Raw genomic sequence first — 22,800 nt, forward strand, 5'->3', positions numbered from 1 at the left:
GCAAAGACAAAGCCGCCTATTTATAGCCTTCTCTCTATTTGTTTGTGTTGGACCGTTGGTGACTTGTGTGGGGTTTACAACAGGGAACTTAGTTTGTCATCTGACGTGGCGATTTTCTATTCGTTTTTTTCGAGATTCTGACCGCCACTTTTCCCCCCGTGTCACTGTTTTTTACATCCTAATAAATAGGCTAAATTAATACAGTATATAATGTGGACTTAATTATATCCAAAAAAAATTATTCGCATAATTATAGATGTCAAAATAATTAAATTTAAAAATATATATATTTTTTGAAATTGTTGACACTCTTTAAAATGGGATTTTTGTTGAAGTAATATATTAAATTTCCAAAACTTTAAATCAAGTAAACCACTTGAAAATTTAATAAACTGTTTTTTATTTTGGTAATACACTAATACGTTTAGTTGAGTGGCTTGGGTAATAACTACTTAACTACTTTCCATAAAAATAACTAAATAAATAAAAACTACTTAACTACTTAGTTTTTCTTTTTTAAGTAAATGGTTTATGTATAATCTATATATATAATAATAGGTAAAGTTAAGAGAAAATTTAATTAGATTTCAAATTAGAATTCAATTAAAGTCTAATTTTGCACCATGTGTCCCATCTAATCTAACTTTTAAAATTTTTGTGCCAAGTGAGTTAATTCAATGTAAAAATTAGATTTCAATTAGAGTTTAATTTTGCTACATGTGTCCTATCTAATATAAGTTTTTTTTTTTTTTTTTTAATTTTTGTACCAACTAAGTTAATTTAGTATAAAAGACGAGGTGTCCAATATAAGTAAATCATAAAAAAAAAAAAATCATAATTTTTGAATGATATTATATTTATGAGTTTTTTTTTTAAACTAAAAACAATTTAAGTTTATAAGTCATTTATATATATATATATATATATATATTAATAGTCAAAGTTAAGAGAAAATATAAGTTTATAAGTCATTTATATATATATATATATATATATATTAATAGTCAAAGTTAAGAGAAAATCCAATTATATTTCAAATTGAATTTCAATTAGAGTTTGATTTTGTGCCACATGTCCCATCTAATCAAAATTTTAAAATTTTTGTGTCAAGTTAGTTAATTGAATGTAAAAATTGGATTTCAATTAGAGTTTGATTTTCCGGCATGTGTCCAATCTAATTGAAGTTTTTTAATTTTTGTGCAAAATGCATTAATTTAATATCAAAAACTAAGTGCCCAATATAAATAAATTATAAAAAAAACATTATCATGTATCTAACACTATAAACTAGCTTGTAACTCCATGCATATGCATGAATACACTTAAATATGTATAACAAGATGCATAATATAATTCTTACATATATAATTTAAATACTATTGATAGTCATTTTTATATTTTGTTAACTCTTTAAAAAAAATTTGTAAGCATATTATTAGGTATAAAATGTAAATTCTCCATATTTTTTATTTATTTTTTTTATTGTAAAACACTTTTTTTTATTTTTTTTATGATTCATTTAATTTAAACTCTTTGATTTTTGTACTTAATAACTCACTTGGATAAAATATTTATAATTTGATCCCACATTTGATTTTAAAATTAAAAAATAAAATTTTTTAAGAATAAATAATTTATGACACATGGCACAAAATTGGAATACTATTTTAAAATTCTAATCTGAGTTTCTCTCAGTTTCACCTATAGAGAATTTTAACTATGAGATTGACTTTTTCTATTTAAGTGAAATGGAGAGGGACTTATTTAGTGTATTTTTAGTTCCCAAATTATTTTAAATAGAGAATCTTGATTGTGAGATTGACTCTTTCTATTCAAGTGAAATGGAGAGAGACTTATTCAGTGTAGAATTAGAATTCAAATTATTATAAATTTGAATTTATTTATGATACATTAATATCTTTGGATGAAAGAAAAATTATATTTTCTTATTTAAAAAAAAAGTAATAATAAATTTGAATTTATTTAATAATACTCTTGTGAATTTTAAATAAGCATTGTAGTAGTAATGTATTATATGTATCCGGGACTGGGACCAATAATCCCATAAGTTTATTTGTTAAAAGCACTCATTTAATGACAGTTACAATTATCACAGTTTTCCAAATTAGAGTGCAAGATAAAAATAAAAAATAAAAAATATAGTACAAGATAAATTCCAATTAGTCTTCGTCCAGTTGTACCATGTTTGACTCCCCTCAATCATAGTCTATAAGTGAACAGTAATTAATAGTGATTTGTGTGTTCTTCTCTGAAGCTATAAACTATTTTCTGACTTAGGCAGTAACATCATATTTTGGTAACTATAATGGCCAGCTGATTGGCGCAATTCGCAATTGATGAAGACAAAAAGAAGGATGTGAAATTTTACCTGATTCACTCCCGTCCCTCTCAACAATGCTTAACTTTATAACAAAAAAAAAACAAACAACAAGGCTTAACTGGGGAAAGGATCTTCTAAATAAAAAGCTGGGACAGGGAAAAAAAATACTTTATTTTGTGGTTTACGCGGTGTGAATTAAAACAACCCATCTAACAACTAGCAAGATGACAAGAACAGCAGACCAAAAAAGAAGATTGATTGATCCTTTTGCAATGATGAACGTAACCTTAATCTCATTTAAGTATGGTAACACGGTTCTCTCAAGTCCCAATCAATAAAAATAAAATAAGCTATTTCTTGTTTAGTGATAATTCGAAGGAGTTCATACAATGATTAAAATCCAAAATCATTTGATTGTACCTGATTCTCCTCCGATTGTTCTGAAAATTTTCTTGGTAGTGGGCTGAACTGCTGAACCAAGTAAATAACTGTTTATAATAAAAATTGTTCTATGTGTAGTGACACAAAACTACAAAAGAAGATTATAAAAAAAAAAAAAAAAAATTGTAAAATCACTATTGTTTTATATGTTAACCATGTTGATTTGTAATGGTCATATGACCAGTTGGTATTTTTGCCCTCTTCTGTGAGATTATGATCCGAGAATCAAATACTCCACTTGCCCTTAGGGGGAAAAAAAGAACAAACAAAAAATCTTTTCTTGACTTAAACAACTTATTGAGAGGGACGGGAGTGAATCAGGTAGAATTTCACATCTTTCTTTTGTCTTCATCAATTGCGAACTGCGTCAATCAGCTGTTCATTATAGTTATCAAAATATGATGTTACTGTATTAGTATTGGAAAATTCCAATGCTATTCTATTTTACAATTCTAAAAAACCACTTTATCATTATATCATACTATTTTTCAATACCTCTACATTCCAAACTTCTACTTTCCTCTTTTATTCATTAAAATAATATATCTACATAATAAAATAATATATCTTAAAATTATATCTTTTCTCTCCCATCTCTCTCCTCTCTCTACATAATAAAATATTATTATTTTTTTACAGTACTTGCTACAGTGCAATTCTATGTTTAGAATTGCACTGTAGCAGTATTGCAAAAAAATTTGCAATACTGCTGTTTAGCATTCCCCAATACAGATGATTTTGGAGTTTAAAATTCTAAATTTCCCTTAGATTTGGCATTAGCATTTTCCAATGCTAATGCTCTAAGAGCATCCCCATCCGGATTCTAAATCCTATCTTATTTTACCACCTCAAAAAATCACTTTATCAATTATACAATACAATTTACAATACACCCAGCATTCCAAAATTCTATTTCCTATCCCATTTTATTTAAATATTCTTTTTTATTCTTTTTTTTTTTTTTTTTCTATTTCCCTTTTTCTATTTCTCTTCCTCTCTTTCTCCCTCATTACCGGTTTCAACCCAGCCACACACACACACACACACACACACACACACAGAGCCAAACCCATCACCACATACACACACACACACGGCAACCCCACCTCCACGGCTCCACCATCATCAATCACCACACCACCACCAAACCAACCAATCCGCACCGATCAATCACCACGCCACCACCGCACCGATCAACCACCACACCACCACCACACTCGATCAACCACCACGCTGAACCCAAACCCACACCGCCACACTCGATCAACCAATCTGCACCGATCAACCACCGCGCACCACCGCATCGATCAACCAATCTGCACCGACCAACCACCACACCACCACCACACTCGATCAACCACCACGCCGAACCAAACCCACACCACCACGCCGAACCCAAACCCACACCACCACACTCGATCAACCAATCCGCACCGATCAACCACCACGCCACCACCGCACCGATCAACCAATCTGCACCGATCAACCACCACACCACCACCACACTCGATCAACCACCACGCCGAACCAAACCCACACCACCACACTCGATCAACCACCACGCCGAACCAAACCCACACCACCACACCGAACCCAAACCCACACCGCCACACTCGATCAACCAATCCGCACCGATCAACCACCACACTCGATCGCATCCGTCAGCCAACCGATCTGCACCGAGAAAGAGAGAAGGAAGAGAGTAGACAAAGCACAAAAGCTATGGGTTTTGGGTCTGAAGAGAGAAGGATGAGAGAAGAGTAAACGAGAGAGAGAGTGATATCATTATTTAATAAAAATAGGAGGGAGCTCCGATCTAGAAGCCTCGCCACCACGCCGATCTGGCTTGGTGATTCGGCGTGGGCTCCGATCTGGCACAGAGAAAAGAGAGAAGATTGACAATGGCGAGAGAGAGAGGGGATGAGAAAGAGAGAAGGAAGAGAGAGAAAAGAAATAGATAAAATGAGAGAGGAGAGAGAAATTACCCGGTAAAAAAGTATTAAAAATTTTTTTTTTTTTTTTACAACCCAGCTACAGTGCCATCTTACATTTGAGATGGCACTGTAGCAAAATCCTAAATTTTTTTTAGCATTTGAGATATGACATTCCCATTGCTGATGGATTTTGGGGCTTAAATGCCAAATGTTCTTAACATTTGGCATTTAGAAACCCAAATGTGGATGCTCTAAGCCACAAGCATCTTAGTATATTTCTCCAAATTTACATTTACTTGTATATGCCTCCTGGTTCAAATTACGCATGCACGAGAATACTCTCCCATTAACTTGTATTGCTACACATCTTCTTATGCCAAAAATATTAACTTGGACATTGACAAATTTATATTCATTTAATCTTGATAAATATGCTTGTTTAATATTACTAAATCTAGTTCCTTTATTTCATTTTGCCTTATAGACTAACATATCTCCTCTCATTTACTTCATAATTTAAAATTATTTACATGCAAAATTATTATTTTCATTAATTCATTATTTTTATCACTCGTTATATCATTTTTTTACTAGTAGAAAAAGCAACTATAGTAGCCAATGGGTGTACCATACTACCATTGGAGTGGATGTCGAACTTGATTATCCAAAAAGAACCTGAGTCTAGCCATTGGCTTATGAAAACACGACACATGTCACAGCCACAAACATCAAGAAAACTTGAATTACTTTAAAATGAGCTTGAAGAAGAAAGGGCTAGGAGTAGTTTTAAATTGGATCAACATTTAGAAGAAAATTAGAGTGTGTAAAATTTAATTGAAACAACACTTGACATAAAATTAGAACACAATCAAAATCTAATTTGAATTGTTTATGTACAGTCCACGAATCAAAGAAAAGCCCAAGATCATAGCCCATTTAAGTCAGACCCAACCAAGCTGTACCGAACTCTGCTAAAAGGCATGAACCAACCGTCAACTATACTAAACAACGATGAACGGCCCAAACAGAGTCCGAATCGATCACCACAAGATATTGTTGAAGGCATGATATAATGCCTTGGGGAAATCCGCCTATTGAACACAAATTTAGAAGCTGGCACAAGTTCCAACGGTGTCATTTCAAGAATATTGAGTGGGCCCCACCTGTCCAAGTATATGCAGCAAAGAGGGGCCCACTTGCTTGGGGCAAGGGACCCCTCATGATGGCTAACCCACTCAAGGCTGGGTATATAAAGGGAAAGAGACAAAGAAGGAAAGGATTGGAAAATTTTAGGGGAGAGAGATACGAGCGAGGTGAGGAAAAGGCCTTCCCAAGAAGAAAGAGATACAACTTGGATTTTCTTGGGAAAGAGGGGATCATTCACAAAGTAAGGATAAAAGAGAGTAATTTCAATCTATTCATCCCAACGGGAGCATTGCCAAGTCTTGGGCCTCCCATTGTTGGATATTCTTAATTCACGGTACAAAATAAATTGGAGAATAAAGTCTGGAAGGAGAAATTATAAGATCCACATGGTGGACAAGTGATGTGGTCCACCATTCCACTAAAAAACTTCCACTTATTTAAAATTGTTAGTTAGGAAATTTTTTTAAACAAAAATTATTACTGACTCAGCAATTTTAAACAAGTGGAAGTTTTTTAGTGGAATGATGGACCACATCACTTGTCCACCAGAGAACTCTATAATTTCTCACCTAGAAGCCTCCATCTCTTGGGCTGAAGCACCACAATTTATTACCGTTCTACTTTAATATATTGTATAAATTAGTTGTATGGTAAAATCATGTGCATATAATTTGATGAATTTCATTAGGATTTATTGGGAAAATTTTAGCACAAATATTTTGTATGTCATAAACATAATATTCTAAGGATTGATAATTCAAATTTGAAAATCAAGACTACGTGTGCAATTGCATAAAAAATCCAAGGGTGAGATTTGTAATAACCTTATATGTATTTAGTATGAATCACAAAATGAGATTAAGCCAAGTGAGGGACTCTACATATTTCACAATTCAAATGATCATCCACATGTATTTTAATTATAATTACATGATTCATTAAATCATTTAAATAAGTCTAAAGACTATATTTAGTTGTTATAATAAGCGAAGAGAAATACTTCATCATTCTCATACAGGAAACCAAATAATACTATTAAATTACTAAAAACAATTACTAAACTTTTTTTTGAGAGTAACAATTACTAAACTCTTGACAATATGTCATATAATTAAAATACACATATATCATTAGGAATTATCAATTTGTTGAAATAAATTCTCTATCATCATACTTGATGAATTTGAATTAGGAAAAGGTTTAGCTCTAAATATGTTTGGAGTCTTGGGCTCTAATCACTAATGAAAAAATGTCATGCATCTTGTTATAAGCATTGCATATAACTCACTTAATTGGTTAGGTTAAATTGGTCATGTGCATTACGAATGACAAAAACTAATGTTGTATTCCTATTAACGGTTAGAGCCCAATACTTCAAATATAATTGGAGCCAAATTTGTCCTTTAAATTAAAATTACGTTCCCTTCAAACCCCCATACTCCCCCCTTTTTTTTAAAATTGAAGTTAAGGTAATCAGTGGAAGAAGAGTATATGAGATTTATTAAATAAGCCAAAAACCCTATCATTTACTCTTCTTCCACCGATTACTTGACTTAAATAGAGTAAAATCCCAAGAGAGTTAAATTATTGAACTTAAAGTAGAGAGAGAGCTAAATTATTTAACTTAAATAGAGAGAGAGAGCTATACCAACTCAAAAGTCTCTTCTATCGAAACATTAGAACTTATTCATCATCTTGGTAATGCTAAAAGTGAATTTATTCAAATCTAAAAGCCTTACTGCACATCTTGCTGGTAATGAAAATTCTAACCAACTCGAAACGGAATGCTAGATGCTTTGAGGACTCAGATCGGTCAATCCTTGATACAAAGTCCTTTTTCTTCCAAACTCTCCTTGAATGGAGCTTGTTTTTACCTTCATTTTATCTTCATGCACTTCTTTTTCCCTCCACGTTCTTGTTAATCATTGTAATTTGGGTTACTAATTTCTGCCAATGTAGTACATTTCCAGTGTACTTGGGTAAGGGTTGACTATTCTTTAATAAAAAGTTATTACGTTATTTATCCCAAAAAAAAAAAAATACAAAATCTAACCAACTCAAAATCTCTAATACAAAAAGGCAAGAATAGTGGATATTGCAGTAAGTGGATATTTTTGTATAAATAAGAAAAGTATTTTGAACATGCAGCGCGAACAGACATTGTAAAACACTTTTAATAATATCATATTCTGAGATTGGCAAGAACATACAAAATTGAGCTAGTCACCTTTTGGGGAAAAGCATCCTAACACCATACTTTTTAGGCTATAGCAAAAAACCAAAGGATGCAATAATCGTGATTTTTATCCCCAAATTTCCACCATTCTAGTTCATACCATTTGTGGGAACTACATAATTCAGACAGGGTGGGGAAAAAACATAAACATATACTCCAATATTAAACATTTCCATTTTAAGAAGTGTATAATTTTACTTACAAGCAAGTCTAGCAATAAAAAGCATACAATCCCAGAAAAATGCAACCTTAGAGACAAGATTGCCATTAACTTCAATACCTTCAACTGTAACAGCCATGTTCACATCCATAATAAGCAGCATGAGAAAATAATCAGTGAAACATTTACTTGGCAGGGCAATTATTAGTTGCATGAACAGCTATTCAATAACAACCAATATATCAGAAACTATAAGAGTACATGCATAGCATGCCAACTTTTGCGCACTCAAATAATAAATTCCAGCTCACCTAATACAACAACAACAACAACAGCAGCCATCCTCCCTTTTCCGGGCTTGGGACCTGCTGTGAACAACACAGGCAGAGCTAATATCTTGCTAACCTAAGACTCATTAAAATTTTAAAACCCTTCAAAAGTTCTTTCTTTTTCTTTTTCTTTTTCTTTTTTTTTTCTTTTTTTCTCTGGATAAGTTAAAATTCTTCAAAGCTTAGTCTACCAAATACCAATTAGATGGCATGAGCTGTGATGTTGACATTGCAGTCTTTAAGGGCAATGTCATTTTAAATCAATAGGGTTCTGAATAAAGTGTGTATAGAATGAAATCATTGATGATTCGAAAAGTTTAAGTTCTAAGCAATGACTATCAATAAAAGCAAAGCCACTAGTAAACATGGTCCTTTTGAAGGCTGGGCTACAGGTGATTATTTTAAAAAATAGTCCCAACTTAAATAATAAGAGAAAAAATAACTGATCTTAACAGCATCACAAACCATAGGAATGAGTATTCAGAGTTAACATTAACAGGCAATTATAGGAATCTATCAGTTGAGAAGAAAATAAAATAATAGAAATATATAGAAACCTATCAGTTGAGATGAAAATATAATAAAATAAAGAGAAAGGAGGAAGAACAAACGAATGGGAAAATTAAAATGAAAATTTATATAGTAAATCAGTATGTAAATACAAATTTATCAGAGATCTACAAAAAAGTCATCTATAGAAAAATCCAGCAAGTACTGCTGTCCACTATCCACACCAGTAGGCTCATTAGTTTCTGTCTCCACCAAATTACTTGTACTTGGCACAGCAGCTTCGGTGACAGGGAATCCAGGTTGATCACCATTATAGCCAAAACTCAATTCTGAATCCATGAAGCCAAGAGGATCATTGTCTAACAGAGCCATAAGTTCTTGCACATCAAAATGTTCATTTTCAGAATAGCTTGTTGACTCATCCTCTACCAAACAACTTGTAGTTGGCATGGCAGTGCACTCGATTGTACTAGGCGTGGCAGTAGACTCATCAGCCGAAACCTCAGATTCCACAGGAGTAGGGCCAGCTATTGTAGACACAGACTCCGGAAAATTGAGGCGTGCATAGGCACCATATATCATCCTAGCAGCTTCATCGTAGGCAGTGGCGGCATCAACAGCATTCTCAAATGTGCCAAGCCAAAGCCTCTTTCCTCTGTTAGGCTCGCGTATCTCCGCAACCCACTTACCCCAAGTCCTTTGCCTAACCCCTCTATAATTGCAGTGTGCATTCTCAGGCCCGCCTTTCCCTTTCATACACCCCTTCTTCGACCCCATAGCCGGAAGCTTTCGTGCACGTTTGGCCGAAGAATCAACCTGAGCATTGTAGTCCCTCCACTTGGCCAATGTCTCAGCCACAGACAGTCCATCACCTCTACTCTTCCTCTTCTTTGAAGACTCCATGGCCACACCTTGATCACTATAAACCCTTAAAACCCCAATGATGCCCTGTTCTGTTCAATGGAAACCCAGATTCAGATAACAATATTGAATATCCCCAATTGAATAATCGCAAACCCTTTTTCCAAAAAACCCCAAAAAATCCAAACAGTTTTAAAAATTTGAAAATATAAACGAATTACCAAGAAGAAAACTCTAATAATACCCACATTCAACAAAAAAAAAAAAAAAAACCCAGAAACCCTAAAGACTCAGGAAGCAATATTTGAATTCCCTAAACCAAACTAATCACAAAGCTTTATACAAAAAAAAAAACCCCAGAAAAAAAAAAAAGAAATCCGAAACCGAAACGGAAAAGGAGAAATATAGAACAAAGAACAAAAAAAAAAAAAATAGAAACAGTGAAAAGAAAAAAAAAAAACAAAACAAACAAACAAACCTCAGCGAGAGTGAGTTGAAGAAGAAAGCAAGCCCTTTGTGAATATCGGATTAATGGGGATGATTGATTTTTGAGAGAGTGAGAGTAAAAGAGTGCTCTGTCTCTGTTTTCAGTGTTGTTTTTGAGAGTGTGTGTTTGTGCGTGCAAGCAAAAGACAAAGCCGCCTATTTATAGCCTTCTCCCAATGTGTTTGTGTTGGACCGTAGGTGACTTGTGTGGGGTTTACAACAGGGAACTTAGTTTGTCGTCTGACGTGGCGATTTTCTATTCGTTTTTTCCGAGATTCTGACCGCCACTTTTCCCCCCGTGTCACTATTTTTTACATCCTAATAAATAGGCTAAATTAATACAGTATATAATGTGGACTTAATTATATCCCAAAAAAAAATTATTCGCATGATTATAGATGTCAAGATAATTAAATTTAAAAAAATATATATTTTGAAATTGTTGACACTCTTTAAAATGGGATTTTTGTTGAAGTAATATATTAAATTTCCTAAACTTTAAATTAAGTAAACCACTTGAAAATTTAATAAACTGTTTTTTATTTTGGTAATACGTTTAGTTGGGTGGCTTGGGTAATAACTACTTAACTACTTTCCATAAAAATAACTAAATAAATAAAAACTACTTAACTACTTAGTTTTTCTTTTTTAAGTAAATGGTTTATGTCTAATCTATATATATAATAATAGGTAAAGTTAAGAGAAAATTTAATTAGATTTCAAATTGAAATTTAATTAGAGTCTAATTTTGTGCCACGTGTCCTATCTAATCTAAGTTTTTAAATTTTTGTGCCAAGTGAGTTAATTCAATGTAAAAATTAGATTTCAATTAGAGTTTAATTTTGCTACATGTGTCCTATCTAATCTAAGTGTTTTTAATTTTTATACCAAATGAGTTAATTTAGTATAAAAGGCGAGGCGTCCAATATAAGTAAACCATAAAAATAAAAAAATAAAATCATAATTTTTGAATGATTTTATATCTATGAGTTTTTTTTTTTTTTTTTTTTAACTAAAAACAATTTAAGTTTATAAGTCATCTATATATATATATATATATATTAATAGTTAAAGTTAAGAGAAAATCCAATTATATTTCAAATTGAATTTCAATTAGGGTCTGATTTTGCCACATGTCCCATTTAATCAAAAAATTTAAATTTTTGTGTCAAGTTAGTTAATTCAGTGTAAAAATTACAAAAAATTATTATCGTAAGAGTAGTGATACAGATACTACAAGTTTTACTGTATTGAATTTAGGAAAATGCTAACAAGTGCCTTTAGGGCATTGGTTAATAATCAATTTATTTTTTGAGAAACGGTTAATAATCAATTTAAAGAAAGTTTTTATGGGAAATGAAAAAGAAAAAGTAATTAATATTTTGACAGTTTTTTTCATTTCCCATAAAAGTAGTATCAAAACTTTCCTAAAATAGATTATTAACCAGTGCCCTAAGAGCACTCGTTAGCATAACCCTTGAATTTTTAAACTTATGTGTCACTAATCATAAAGAGATAATTTAAATATTCCATTATGAGGTGGTTAAAATTTATCAATTACATTAATTGTCACACCATTTTATAAGATTTATATTGTAAAATTTGTAAAGTCGGTTAACGAGTACACTTAGACCACTTATTAATAGATTATTTTAGAAAAGTTTTAATACCACTTTTATAGAAAATATAAAAAAAAAAAAAAAAATTTGTCAAAATATTCAAAAAAAAAAAATTCTATTCCCTTCAAGAAATTATAAAGAATAGAAATAGTTCATAAATCAATGTCATCCTTTAACTTTTCCCAAACTCGCATTTTCCTTATCATAACGTTTAGCAAGTGACTGGGATAAAATTTTCCCTCAAACTTGGAAACTTATTTGGAAAATTAGAAGTTATGGAAAATTGATTGGATTACTGAAAAATCCATAAATATTCCACGAATTATTTACTAAAGCGACTTCAATATTATTTAGTAATTATATACCTTGTACATTAATATATGTCTCCTCTAGTTGTTTGTGTTTTGTTAGTAGAGATGCGATTCTATGTATAATAAAGGCACTTGTTGGCTTGGCATTTTTCTCGCTCATAATCGTTAATATGTTATCAGCTTCTGTCACTCTGGGTAAGTTGTAAATTAAGCTTGTAATGGAATTAGACAACCTGGGTTATATAGTCTTAGATTTTGGGCATGTTTTGTTTTACTCGCTCAGAGTACAAGCGGTTTTAAGTCTCTTACTTCCACATTACCAGTAGAATTTAATAAACTCATACTACATAATTTTAGATTTTAAGAACTACAATTAAATAAATTTGCAAGATATTTGTTTGCTTTTGTTTCTTTTTTTTTTTTCTTTTTTGGGTGACCCATAAGGATAGAAGTAATGGGTGTACCATTGGAGTGGATATCGAACTTGACTATCCAAAAAGAATCTGAGTCTAGCCATTGGCTTATGAAAACACAACACATGTCACGACCACAAACATCAAGATTACTTGAATTACTTTAAAATGAGCTTGAAGAAGAAATGGCTAGGAGTAGTTTTAAATTGGATCGACATTTAGAACAAAATTAGAGTGTGTAAAATTTAACTGAAACAACACTTAACATAAAATTAGAACACAATCAAAATTAGATACCCTGGTAGTCCATGCCGTAAACAATGAGTGTTTATGTATGGTCCATGAATCAAAACCCAGCCCAAAATCATGGCCCATTTAAGTCAGACCCACCCAAGTTGCACCGAACTCTGCTGAAAGGCATGAACCGACCATCAGCTATACTGAACAACGATGAAAGGCCCAAACAGAACTTAGAACTTAGCCCGAATTGATCACCACAAGATATTATCGAAGGCATGATATAATGCCTTGGGGAAATCCGCCTACTAAACACGAATTTGGAGGCTGGCGCAAGTTCCAACGGTGTCATTTCAAAAATATTGAGTGGGCCCCACCTGCCCACTCAAGGCTGGGTATATAAAGGGAAAGAGACTGAGGAGGAAGGGTTGGAAAAATTTAGGGGAGAGAGATATAAGCATGGTGAGGAAAAGCCTTCTTAGGAAGAAAGTGATCCAGCTTGGATTTTCTTGGGAAAGAGGGGATCATTCACAAAGCAAGGATAAAGAGAGTAACTTCAATCCATTCATCCCAATGGCAGCATTGCCAACTCTTGGGCCTCCCATTGTTGGATATTCTTGATCGGTACAAATAAATTGAAGTATAAAGCCTGGAAGCCTCCATCTCTTGGGTCGAAACACCATAGTTTATTATGGTTCTACTTTTTTAGAGAGCTTCAAACCATGGCGTCCGCTCCTGATGATAACTCTTTATCATCAAACCAAGACACTAATCAGTTCTACTTTAATATATTGTATAAATTAATTGTATGGTAAAATCATGTACATATAATTTGATTAATTTCATTAGGATTTATTGGGAAAATTTTAGCAAAAATATTTTGTATGTCATAAACATAATATTCTAAGGATTGATAATTCAAATTTGAAAATCAAGACTACGTGGGCAATTGCATAAAATCCCAAGGGTGAGATTTGTAATAACCTTATTTGTATTTTGTATGAATCACAAAATGGTTTGTTGAGATTAAGCCAAGTGAGGGACTCTACATACTTCACAATTCAAGTGGATTACACAATTCAAATGATCATCCATGTGTATTTTAATTATAATTACATGATTCATTAAATCATTTAAATAAGTCTAATGACTATATTTAGTTGTTATAATAAGCGAGGAGAAATACTTGAACATTCTCATCAATGAAATCAAATAATACTATTAAATTACTAAAAACAATTACTAAACTCTTGACAATATGTCATATAATTAAAATACACCTATATCATTGGTTGAATTGTCAATTTGTTGAAATAAATTCTCTATCATCATACTTGATGAATTTGAATTAGGAAAAGATTTGGCTCCAAATATTTTTGGAGTCTTGGGCTCTAATCACCAATGGAAAAATGTCATGTATCTTGTCATATGCTTTGCATATGACTCACTTAATTGGTTGGATTAAATAGGTCATGTACATTACACATGACAAAAATTAATGCAATCTCCCTATTAACAGTTAGAGGCTTAGAGCCCAATGCTTCAAACATAATTGGAGCCAAATTTGTCTTTTAAATTAAAATTACGTTCCCTTCAAACCCATACACCCCCCCCCCCCCCCTCTTCTTCTTTTTTTAATTGAAGTCAAGTAATCAGTGGAAGAAGAGTAGATGAGATTTATTAAATATAAGCCAGAAACCCTCTCACTTACTCTTCTTCCACCGATTACTTGACTTAAATAGAGTAAAATCCCAAGAGAGTTAAATTATTTAACTTAAATAAAGAGAGCTATATCAACTCAAAAGTCTCTTCTATCAAAACATAAGAACATTAGAACCTATTCATAATCTTGGTAATGCTAAAAGTGAATTTATTCAAATATAAAAATCTTACTGCACATCTTGCTGGTAATGAAAATTATAACCAACTCGAAGCGGAATGCTAGATGCTTTGAGGACTTGGAACGGTCAATCCTTGATATAAAGTCCTTTTTTTTTTCCATACTCTCCTTGAATGGAGATTGGTTTTACCTTCATTTTACTTTCATGCACTTCTTTTTTCCTCCATGTTCTTAATCATTGTAATTTGGGTTACTAATTTCTGCCACTGTAGTACATTTCTAGGGTACTTGCATTGGCTATTCTTTAATAAAAAGTTATTATGTTATTTATCCAAAAAAAAAAAATTCTAACCAACTCAAAATCTCTAATACAAAAAGGCAAGAAGAGTGCAGGGTGTACCCAATATTCATTTTACAAATGCTTAATACCAAAATCTATTCAAGTCAGTAAATCTTACTAAATATCTCAGAGGTTATGACCGTCTAACCAACACAACAAATTCCCCAATGCTAGTTGTATACCTAGCTCTTCAGACCCATGTGTTCCCTAAGAGAATTTCCCAAGCAATGCAGTAAAAGATTATAACTGACAAGAAGTATTTTGAAGAAAAAAGAATCTAAATGAAACCTTTACAGATCTGGGCGAAGATGGCTGAAAACCCAAACAGCAAGAAATAGAGCATAGTTGCTCAAAATTTTAAAACAATGCCGCACTCAACAAGAGCATCCACCTGACTGGGGCTGGGATTGTGTTGCACCACCACTAGTAGACTTCAAGTTCACATCAACCATGTCTTCTTGCTTGGTTGAAGAGAGTGTTTCCATTCCTGGTAAAGCAGCAGCAATTTTTCGAAACAGTGCCTGGACAAAGGTTCATTAATAAGCTGAATATTAAAAGAAAAGGCAAACCAAGTTAATAATTTCAGACATTTGCATCAGAATGAAGGAACCACATCCATGAAGTCTGCCTACTTTATCTTTTTTATAAACCCAAAACAGCAGCAAGTAAAACACCAAATTTAAAGAGAATTATGGACTATTTGCTATATCTTATCCAAAATGGTGTAACATATAAATAATAAACAACATTAAATTCTACTTATGTTTATCCCAATGTAAACTATAAACACAAAGGTTGATCTAGGGCCCTCATAAGTGTACCAAACCTTTAAGACTATAGAGGCTTATCATAATCATGAGGTAGATGATAAGTTGTGAAGTAGATGATAAGTTGAATAAATATCAAATGGTCAAATTAACCCTCGACACAAGACATTCCTTGTCAAATAATTAACCAACTAGGATGGTCAAAAGCATCTAATTCCTGAGATGCTCTAATGGACTATTGGCAGCATCTCATTTGATGATAATACAGCAGATAAATGGCAAAGAATGTTCATTCCACATATGTTTTATCAATGATAGAGAGACAAAGGTTGACCTGAGAGCCCTCATGAAAATATCAAACCTTATTTTGCGAAGTTTCAACTTGGAAGGAAACTAAGAATTGACTACAATGATGTATGAAAAAGGATTTCAAGCAGAGAGTATACCTTTATATTAAAGCCAGCTTTTGCACTGGTTTCAATAAACATTACATTAAGCTCACGAGCTTTGGCTTCTCCTTCCTCTATGGAGACTTGCCTGTGGAATTCCAAATTTGTACATGAGAATATTGTTGATAAAACATAGGGAAATGCATATTTTATATTGAACACCAACTTGACCAGCTTACAGAAAAAGAAAGCATTTAGTACCTCAAGCTGGAGTATTTAATGGTAAGTAAATTATAAAAGACACATATTGATGCATTTGAAATCTGTTTATGTGTTGGAAAGTCTCACCCAAGTGATGTCCTAATGCCCTAGGTCGTTGGTATTCCCGGGCAGTTGCCTAGGTCACGATAGTAAACAATAATTAAGAATTTACAAGGTCTAGCAAGGCTCATGGTTTTGATTTCTTCCTCAAAATGAATAAATCCATAAATCTTAAACGGAGGTGACTGAAGCTTCATTAATAATCAACATCAACAAATACATACAGTCCAAGCATTACACAGGATAGCCTAGAGTCATTTTACTGAAGTGGATATACACAGGATTGCCTAAATAATTCCATTCAAAGCATTACAAGCAAATGAAAGAGATTCTGTGAACTTTAGATGGAACCACTATCACTGCTATGATAAACAGATAAGTGTTCGATGTATGGCCTTTAAGAAGGCAAACTAGCAAAGATAGATACATGTAACTGATCTCAATTAGTTTAAAGGGATTCATAGAAGCAACTTAGAAAGTAAATAAAACTCTCTCTCTCTCTCTCTCTCTCTCTCTCTCTCTCTCTCTCTATATATATATATATATATTTGGGGAGATAACACCTTGGGGAGATTTCAATTGAGTAATTAATATAACATATAGGGACATTGTTTAACCCAAAAGCTTAAGTTTACAAGTTTGGGCCCAATTATGTCATATTGACTACTCACTCTTATCATTATTATTCAATGTGAAACTCCACTCACATTGAATAATAATGATAAGAGTGAGTAGTTAATATGATTGGTAAGTTACACATGCACTCAGTGGATTTTGAACTCACAACGTCACACCCTCTAACCATGTAAGTTATGCTCTTCAGTAAATCTGCTCCATCTACAGTCCTTCCCTTAGGATATGCCTTGTTTCCTTTTCCCTGTGCTTCATTACAGTTTACTTCAACCTAGAAATTTCTGATTTCTAAATTTGTATATTCACAAAATAAAACTCCAATGGTGTCTTTACATATCCCATGCAGATACATCATCCAATTGTACTTTACATGGCATTATTTAGGAGTCCATTACCTTCTCACAAAACTCATACTAAATCAGTCAGCAGTATGACACATACAAAAAGAATCCCTGAGTCTAGTTCTTCCCAACTCTTCCCAGAAAAGTAACAATGCAAGAATGTCTAAGTCTAGTCACTCAACTATTTTACTTTCAGAGTTCTACTGGAAGAATAACTCTGAGTAATTGTAGCTCTGCCTCTTCTTCAGCAAAAACAAGACAAACAAAATAGTATGAAAGGGATCTTTAAAGGTAGCCAATTTTCACTTGACTTGTCTGCAGTCCTACTTAGAATAAGCACTGCTCTGAGACTCCTATCCCTTTATTGACAAGCCTAACCCAACCAGCAATTTTCAAAAAGTCTTTCTAAACTTGGAATGATTTGCAAACTTTTTTAATATCAAGAAAGTGACCAAGAATCACTTTTGCTGAATTGTTGTTTTATACTGGATCCATTTGTCTTTAAGTGCTGTAGGAAACAAAATGCAGGGATCCCATTAAGGAATAGGTGCACTACACATCATTATGCTTAGCCTTTGGCTTTGTTTTATTACTCTGAGTTTCTAAATTAATAGTCTCAAATTTACAAGTCCTACTCACAGTAGTAGCTGGAGCACTAATCAGCTAAAGAATCTATTTCAATTCAAAAGAAATCACATAGAAACAGCTACATGAAGCTCTTAAGGGAATAAGTTATTCAACCACAACCCTTTTCTTTCTTTCTATAAGTGTTAGTTATAAAAAGAGGAAAAATAGAATAAAACCTTACTATTTTGAACCAATGACTCTACTTTTCATAACCCCAAGCCCGACCATCCTAAGGCTTTGTTCTACTGACCAAAATTTGAAAAGCAAACACTGTTCAAAAAAATGTAAGCAAAATTATTCTCAACTTCCAGCAAAGTGCCATTGAAACTTGGTATCATTAAAACTCACCTCGCCTACATTAATCCTCCCCAATCTATTGAAACCCTAAAATTACAAGACACTCAACCTTGTTTTAGAGCTATCTGGGATTATTCCCTTCTCTGCCTATAATATAAGAAAAATTGTAGATAGCATTATTCAATTGCTCAATGTTGTCCTGCATCATTGAAGTGAGTGTAGCAGAGAAAAAAAATTAAATTAACAATCTAACAGAAAATTTGTAATGACAACACTGTTAGCAATAAGCCTGTTTCTGTGCACTTAGTTCATTAATTAAGCTACATACTATAACAGGTACAAAGAAACTAAAAAAAAAGTCCACTGTGAACCAAGTCAATCATATATAATCCATCCACCAATTCATATTCTCTAACCTTTTTTCCACAAGGTCAGTTTTGTTCCCAACAAGGACAATGATGACATCACTGCCCCTCTCAGTGCGCACCTCTTCAATCCACTTTGAAGTGTTTAGAAATGTTTGTCGGCCTAAATCATAGAGCACCAGAATAGTCAGTCTGCATCAAGCATGTGGCAACAAGCCCCAACAATTATGCAAAAACATGATTCACATCAAGAGAGATTAAGCAAGAGGCCTGGATGTTGATGGGTCTAAAATCACAAAAGAGCACAATGACACAAGTTTATTACTTCTTAAGAAATGATCATGCAAATAGGCAATAAGCAACTACACATGGGACTTAATCATTCTTGGAATGCAGTTTATAAAGATATATATTCCCACAAACATGTGCACATGAACCTGGGTGGGGGGGAGGGGGTGACAAATAATTTGGTGACAAGTAAATAATCAACTGGAGGACAAAATCCAAACTACATACTTGCAACATCATACACGATGACAGCAACAGATGAATCTCTAATGTAGCTCGGAATGAGACTTCTAAATCTTTCCTGTCCAGCTGTATCCCTGTCATCATATTACATAATAAAACCTTTCAAAAAATTTATTAAAAAATACACGCACAAACATTATCCTATACTAGAAAAATCTTATAAACTGTACGTGCCAATATTACAAAAGCAAATAATGTCTTTGATCATATGATAATGGACATCAACTCCCAAGGAACTGAAATAAAGAGGAATGCAGAATAATACAAGTCTATTTAGCATAACTTACTGGACATATATACAATTCAAGCAGGCAGTGGGTATACTTTTCAAGATAGATGGCTATTCTTTTATGGGTCCGTTTGGAAGATTAAAAGAGTGTTTTAAGAACCCAAAACTCTGTTTTGCAACCACAACTCCTCATAGCTTTTTTACAAATGCTCATTTATACTCAAAACCCAGTTTTCAACAGCTTATACAAATGCACCATATATTTGACATAGATCTCATTGCACTATACGATGCCATGGTCATTTTTCCCTCCTAGAGACCATGCCAGGAAGGTCCACTGAAAAAGAAATTGCAAAATCAAGTGAGGATCTTTTTACCCCCTTTTATGTTCTCAGTGTACATGAGTGGTAGTAGGTGGAGACCCAATGATCAGATAATTTCACTTACACCAGTTTCCTTGCTACTAAATAACAGCTTAGACCTCAATAACAGATTCAATTTTTGAGAAGAAGATCGAAGTTCAATTTTAACAAAATAGAAACTAAACATTCAAATTATGAGATTAAAATCAAAGGCTCATTTTTCTTGAGAGAACAAAATTAATAATGATGAGATGAGAGCCAGAAAAGTACTTGATCAGGCATAAATTATTTGGGAATGTAGTTTTAAATCTCTCTAGCAACACACAGAAAAAGAAAAAAAAATAATAAAAAGAAATAAGCTTGTTATTTGATGCTGGTGAAGAACGTTGATAAAACAAGGAAAGCTAGCATAATTAAAAAGTTCTCTATGCTATTTCAGTCAACAACATAAATTCAATGCATTAATCCTATAATAAAAGTTCATAAAAATGAAGCTCAGACATATTCTGCATGCATCTGTTAATCATGCTTTAATTCATATGTTAAAAGTAAAGAAGCAAGCTCCAAGCATTTAAAGTGAGATCTCCACAGATTAAATATTGGAGCTCAGTTTCATAACGAAAGCAATTTAGCAATTAACATGCTGTATTATAACCATATCCACCAAATGTAGTACAATCTTTTTTTATAAGTAGATAGTTGGGGAGGTGGCAAATGTAGTACAATCCTTTTAACCTTCTCTTGCTCAAGATGAAAGAAATCAAGTTAAAAGCAGTTTGGAACAAACATCCACTTTGCAACATAAGATGCTTAAAGTTTGAATGAAGGCATTTCCCTTTAGATTTAGCATAACTTCCAAATGGTATGCATAAACATTTTGACGTTAGTAATCACCCATCTGTCACCATACCTTTATGCATTGATTTCAGCACATAAAACTTGTTTGCCCCAATTTTAAATAAATATTTTGCTAATTTCATGTACATAAGTAAGGAATGAAGTCCAGGGAAAATAAGAAAACATATAAAGGATGAGTGAGGGTAATATATATAGAGGTGCCAAATTTTACCACAACTGCAACCGAACTGTTCGATCTTCAAGATACATAGTTTTCGATAGAAAATCAATACCGATTGTAGCCTGATTATCACCACCAAAAATAAAAATAAAAAGGTTTTAGAAAATTAAACATCTGCTAGTTCAAGATAAAAAATGCCGGCATGCTCAAAAAGGATAAACAGCCAGCGCATTACTAAATTTAAAATAAAAAAAACAATTAATAAAACAAAGAAAAGAAGGAACAGCTATAACAAAAGAGATATTTTTCTACAAGACACAGCTTCTTCTTCAATAACCTTGTAGAGAAATACAACAAATGCAGCATACAATCCCACTCCCCTCCCCCTCAGAATTTATCAAGAACCATAACCCATTATTTCTTGATAATCATACCCTTCATCAAGAAATTAAAGGCTCAAAATGAGCATTTCTAATAAGATTTACTGTCTGCCATGAAATAAGCACCTTGGAAATTATAAAATAACCCTAATCAAGATATGATCACAAAGTTATTTAAAAACTTACCCTCCTGGACAAGAAAGCAAGTTTAGCAATAGCATAGAAGGTAGTACACAATATTACATAGAGAAATCTTGTGGGTATGCCATAGATCTGACTCAAAGAAATGAATCGATAACGATTACAATAGATCTCTCAGAACATTACATGTAAACTCTCGTTCATCTAAGTCTAACCTTTCAAGATTTCATTCACTTGTCATCTAGAATGTTCCCTCTGGACACTCATCCATTCAAACATCAAACATTCAGAAACTATCTATTTTTGATAATTCAATTGCTATAACAACTGGGTCTCATTGTAAACGAGACCAGGCAATGCATAAAATTGAAGGCTAACATGGGTGTTGCAAATTCTCATTACCCAAAAACAATTGTATATCCACATATATACGTATGCATAAAATTCAATCCAAACACAAAGAAATAACAAATAACAAAGCAAACAGAGGCAGACCCAGAAACGAAAAAATTGAATCCAAAGCTAAAAAAGCGAAGCAGATCAGAGAATCAGTGAAACAGAGAGATCGCAAAAGTATGTGATCTGATTAATTTCAAAGAAGTGGGGTTGCGGATCTGATTGTGAAGAAGAAGAACCTGATAGGTGTTGTCGAATTTGTCATACATGAAGCGGGTGATGATGCTGGTCTTGCCAACTGACTGGTCCCCTAAGAACACCAGCTTGTACTTTGCCAGGGCTGACACTGGTGCCATTTTTTTTGTTTCTTAGAGAGAAGCAAGGTTGAGTAAGGTGTTAGAGAGAATTTGATTGGGTTTTGGTTTTGGTTTTGATTTGATCTGAGAGATGAAATGAGAGAGAGAGTTTATCGTTTTGGCCAATGTATAGAACTGAATTTTGTCCGAGTTGTTATGGAGAGTCCTTTGCGTGTTTAAACAAAGTCAGTTCTATTGGTTCGGGTCGGGTTGGATTAGAATTGGTTCGGCTCAAGTCACATGATGGTGCTGGGATTGCCGTCCATTTTTTATTGCAAAATGTGAAAAAGAATTATTTGCCAACTGTTTCAATCAAAATCACAGAATGTTGATTTATGTGAGTCTTGATTAAGTTTTTATTTATTTAAATCTTGATTGTATGGGGGTATAAGGACACATGTTGAAATTGTAATGAACCCACCGCTTGAGTAGACTCTATTTAG

At 33.0% G+C, this 22,800-nt stretch overlaps 2 protein-coding genes across 2 annotated transcripts; both read right to left on the bottom strand.

Annotated features, from left to right (window-relative positions):
- Positions 1–9,203: 9,203 nt before the first annotated feature.
- LOC112012676 (dehydration-responsive element-binding protein 2A-like) lies at positions 9,204–10,566 on the bottom strand. Its single transcript, XM_024045064.2, has 2 exons — positions 10,437–10,566; positions 9,204–10,050 (listed from the first exon to the last, which is right to left on the bottom strand). Exon 2 carries the CDS (start codon positions 9,998–10,000, stop codon positions 9,257–9,259), a length of 744 nt encoding a protein of 247 aa, XP_023900832.1. The 5' UTR covers positions 10,001–10,050; positions 10,437–10,566; the 3' UTR covers positions 9,204–9,256.
- A 4,643-nt stretch (positions 10,567–15,209) lies between these two features.
- On the bottom strand, positions 15,210–22,505 carry LOC112012683 (ras-related protein RABH1b). Its single transcript, XM_024045071.2, has 6 exons — positions 22,241–22,505; positions 21,136–21,206; positions 19,461–19,549; positions 18,996–19,107; positions 16,418–16,508; positions 15,210–15,725 (listed from the first exon to the last, which is right to left on the bottom strand). The coding sequence occupies exons 1-6, from the start codon at positions 22,355–22,357 to the stop codon at positions 15,579–15,581; spliced, it is 627 nt and encodes a 208-aa protein (XP_023900839.1). The 5' UTR covers positions 22,358–22,505; the 3' UTR covers positions 15,210–15,578.
- Positions 22,506–22,800: the final 295 nt, after the last annotated feature.

The sequence above is a fragment of the Quercus suber genome, unplaced genomic scaffold (assembly GCF_002906115.3).
Source record: "Quercus suber isolate HL8 unplaced genomic scaffold, Cork oak 2.0 scaffold_59, whole genome shotgun sequence".
Taxonomy (NCBI): Eukaryota; Viridiplantae; Streptophyta; class Magnoliopsida; order Fagales; family Fagaceae; genus Quercus; species Quercus suber.

Bases quoted from the DNA above. Each gene is read 5' to 3' on its own strand.
- LOC112012683 (XM_024045071.2), bottom strand. From the start codon at position 22,357: ATGGCACCAGTGTCAGCCCTGGCAAAGTACAAGCTGGTGTTCTTAGGG. The intron at 21,207-22,240 runs GTTCTTCTTCTT...GGTGATAATCAG, and splicing joins AATTCGACAACACCTATCAG to GCTACAATCGGTATTGATTT. The intron at 19,108-19,460 runs GTATGTAGTTTG...TCTATGATTTAG, and splicing joins CATCGTGTATGATGTTGCAA to GCCGACAAACATTTCTAAAC.
- LOC112012676 (XM_024045064.2), bottom strand. From the start codon at position 10,000: ATGGAGTCTTCAAAGAAGAGGAAGAGTAGAGGTGATGGACTGTCTGTG.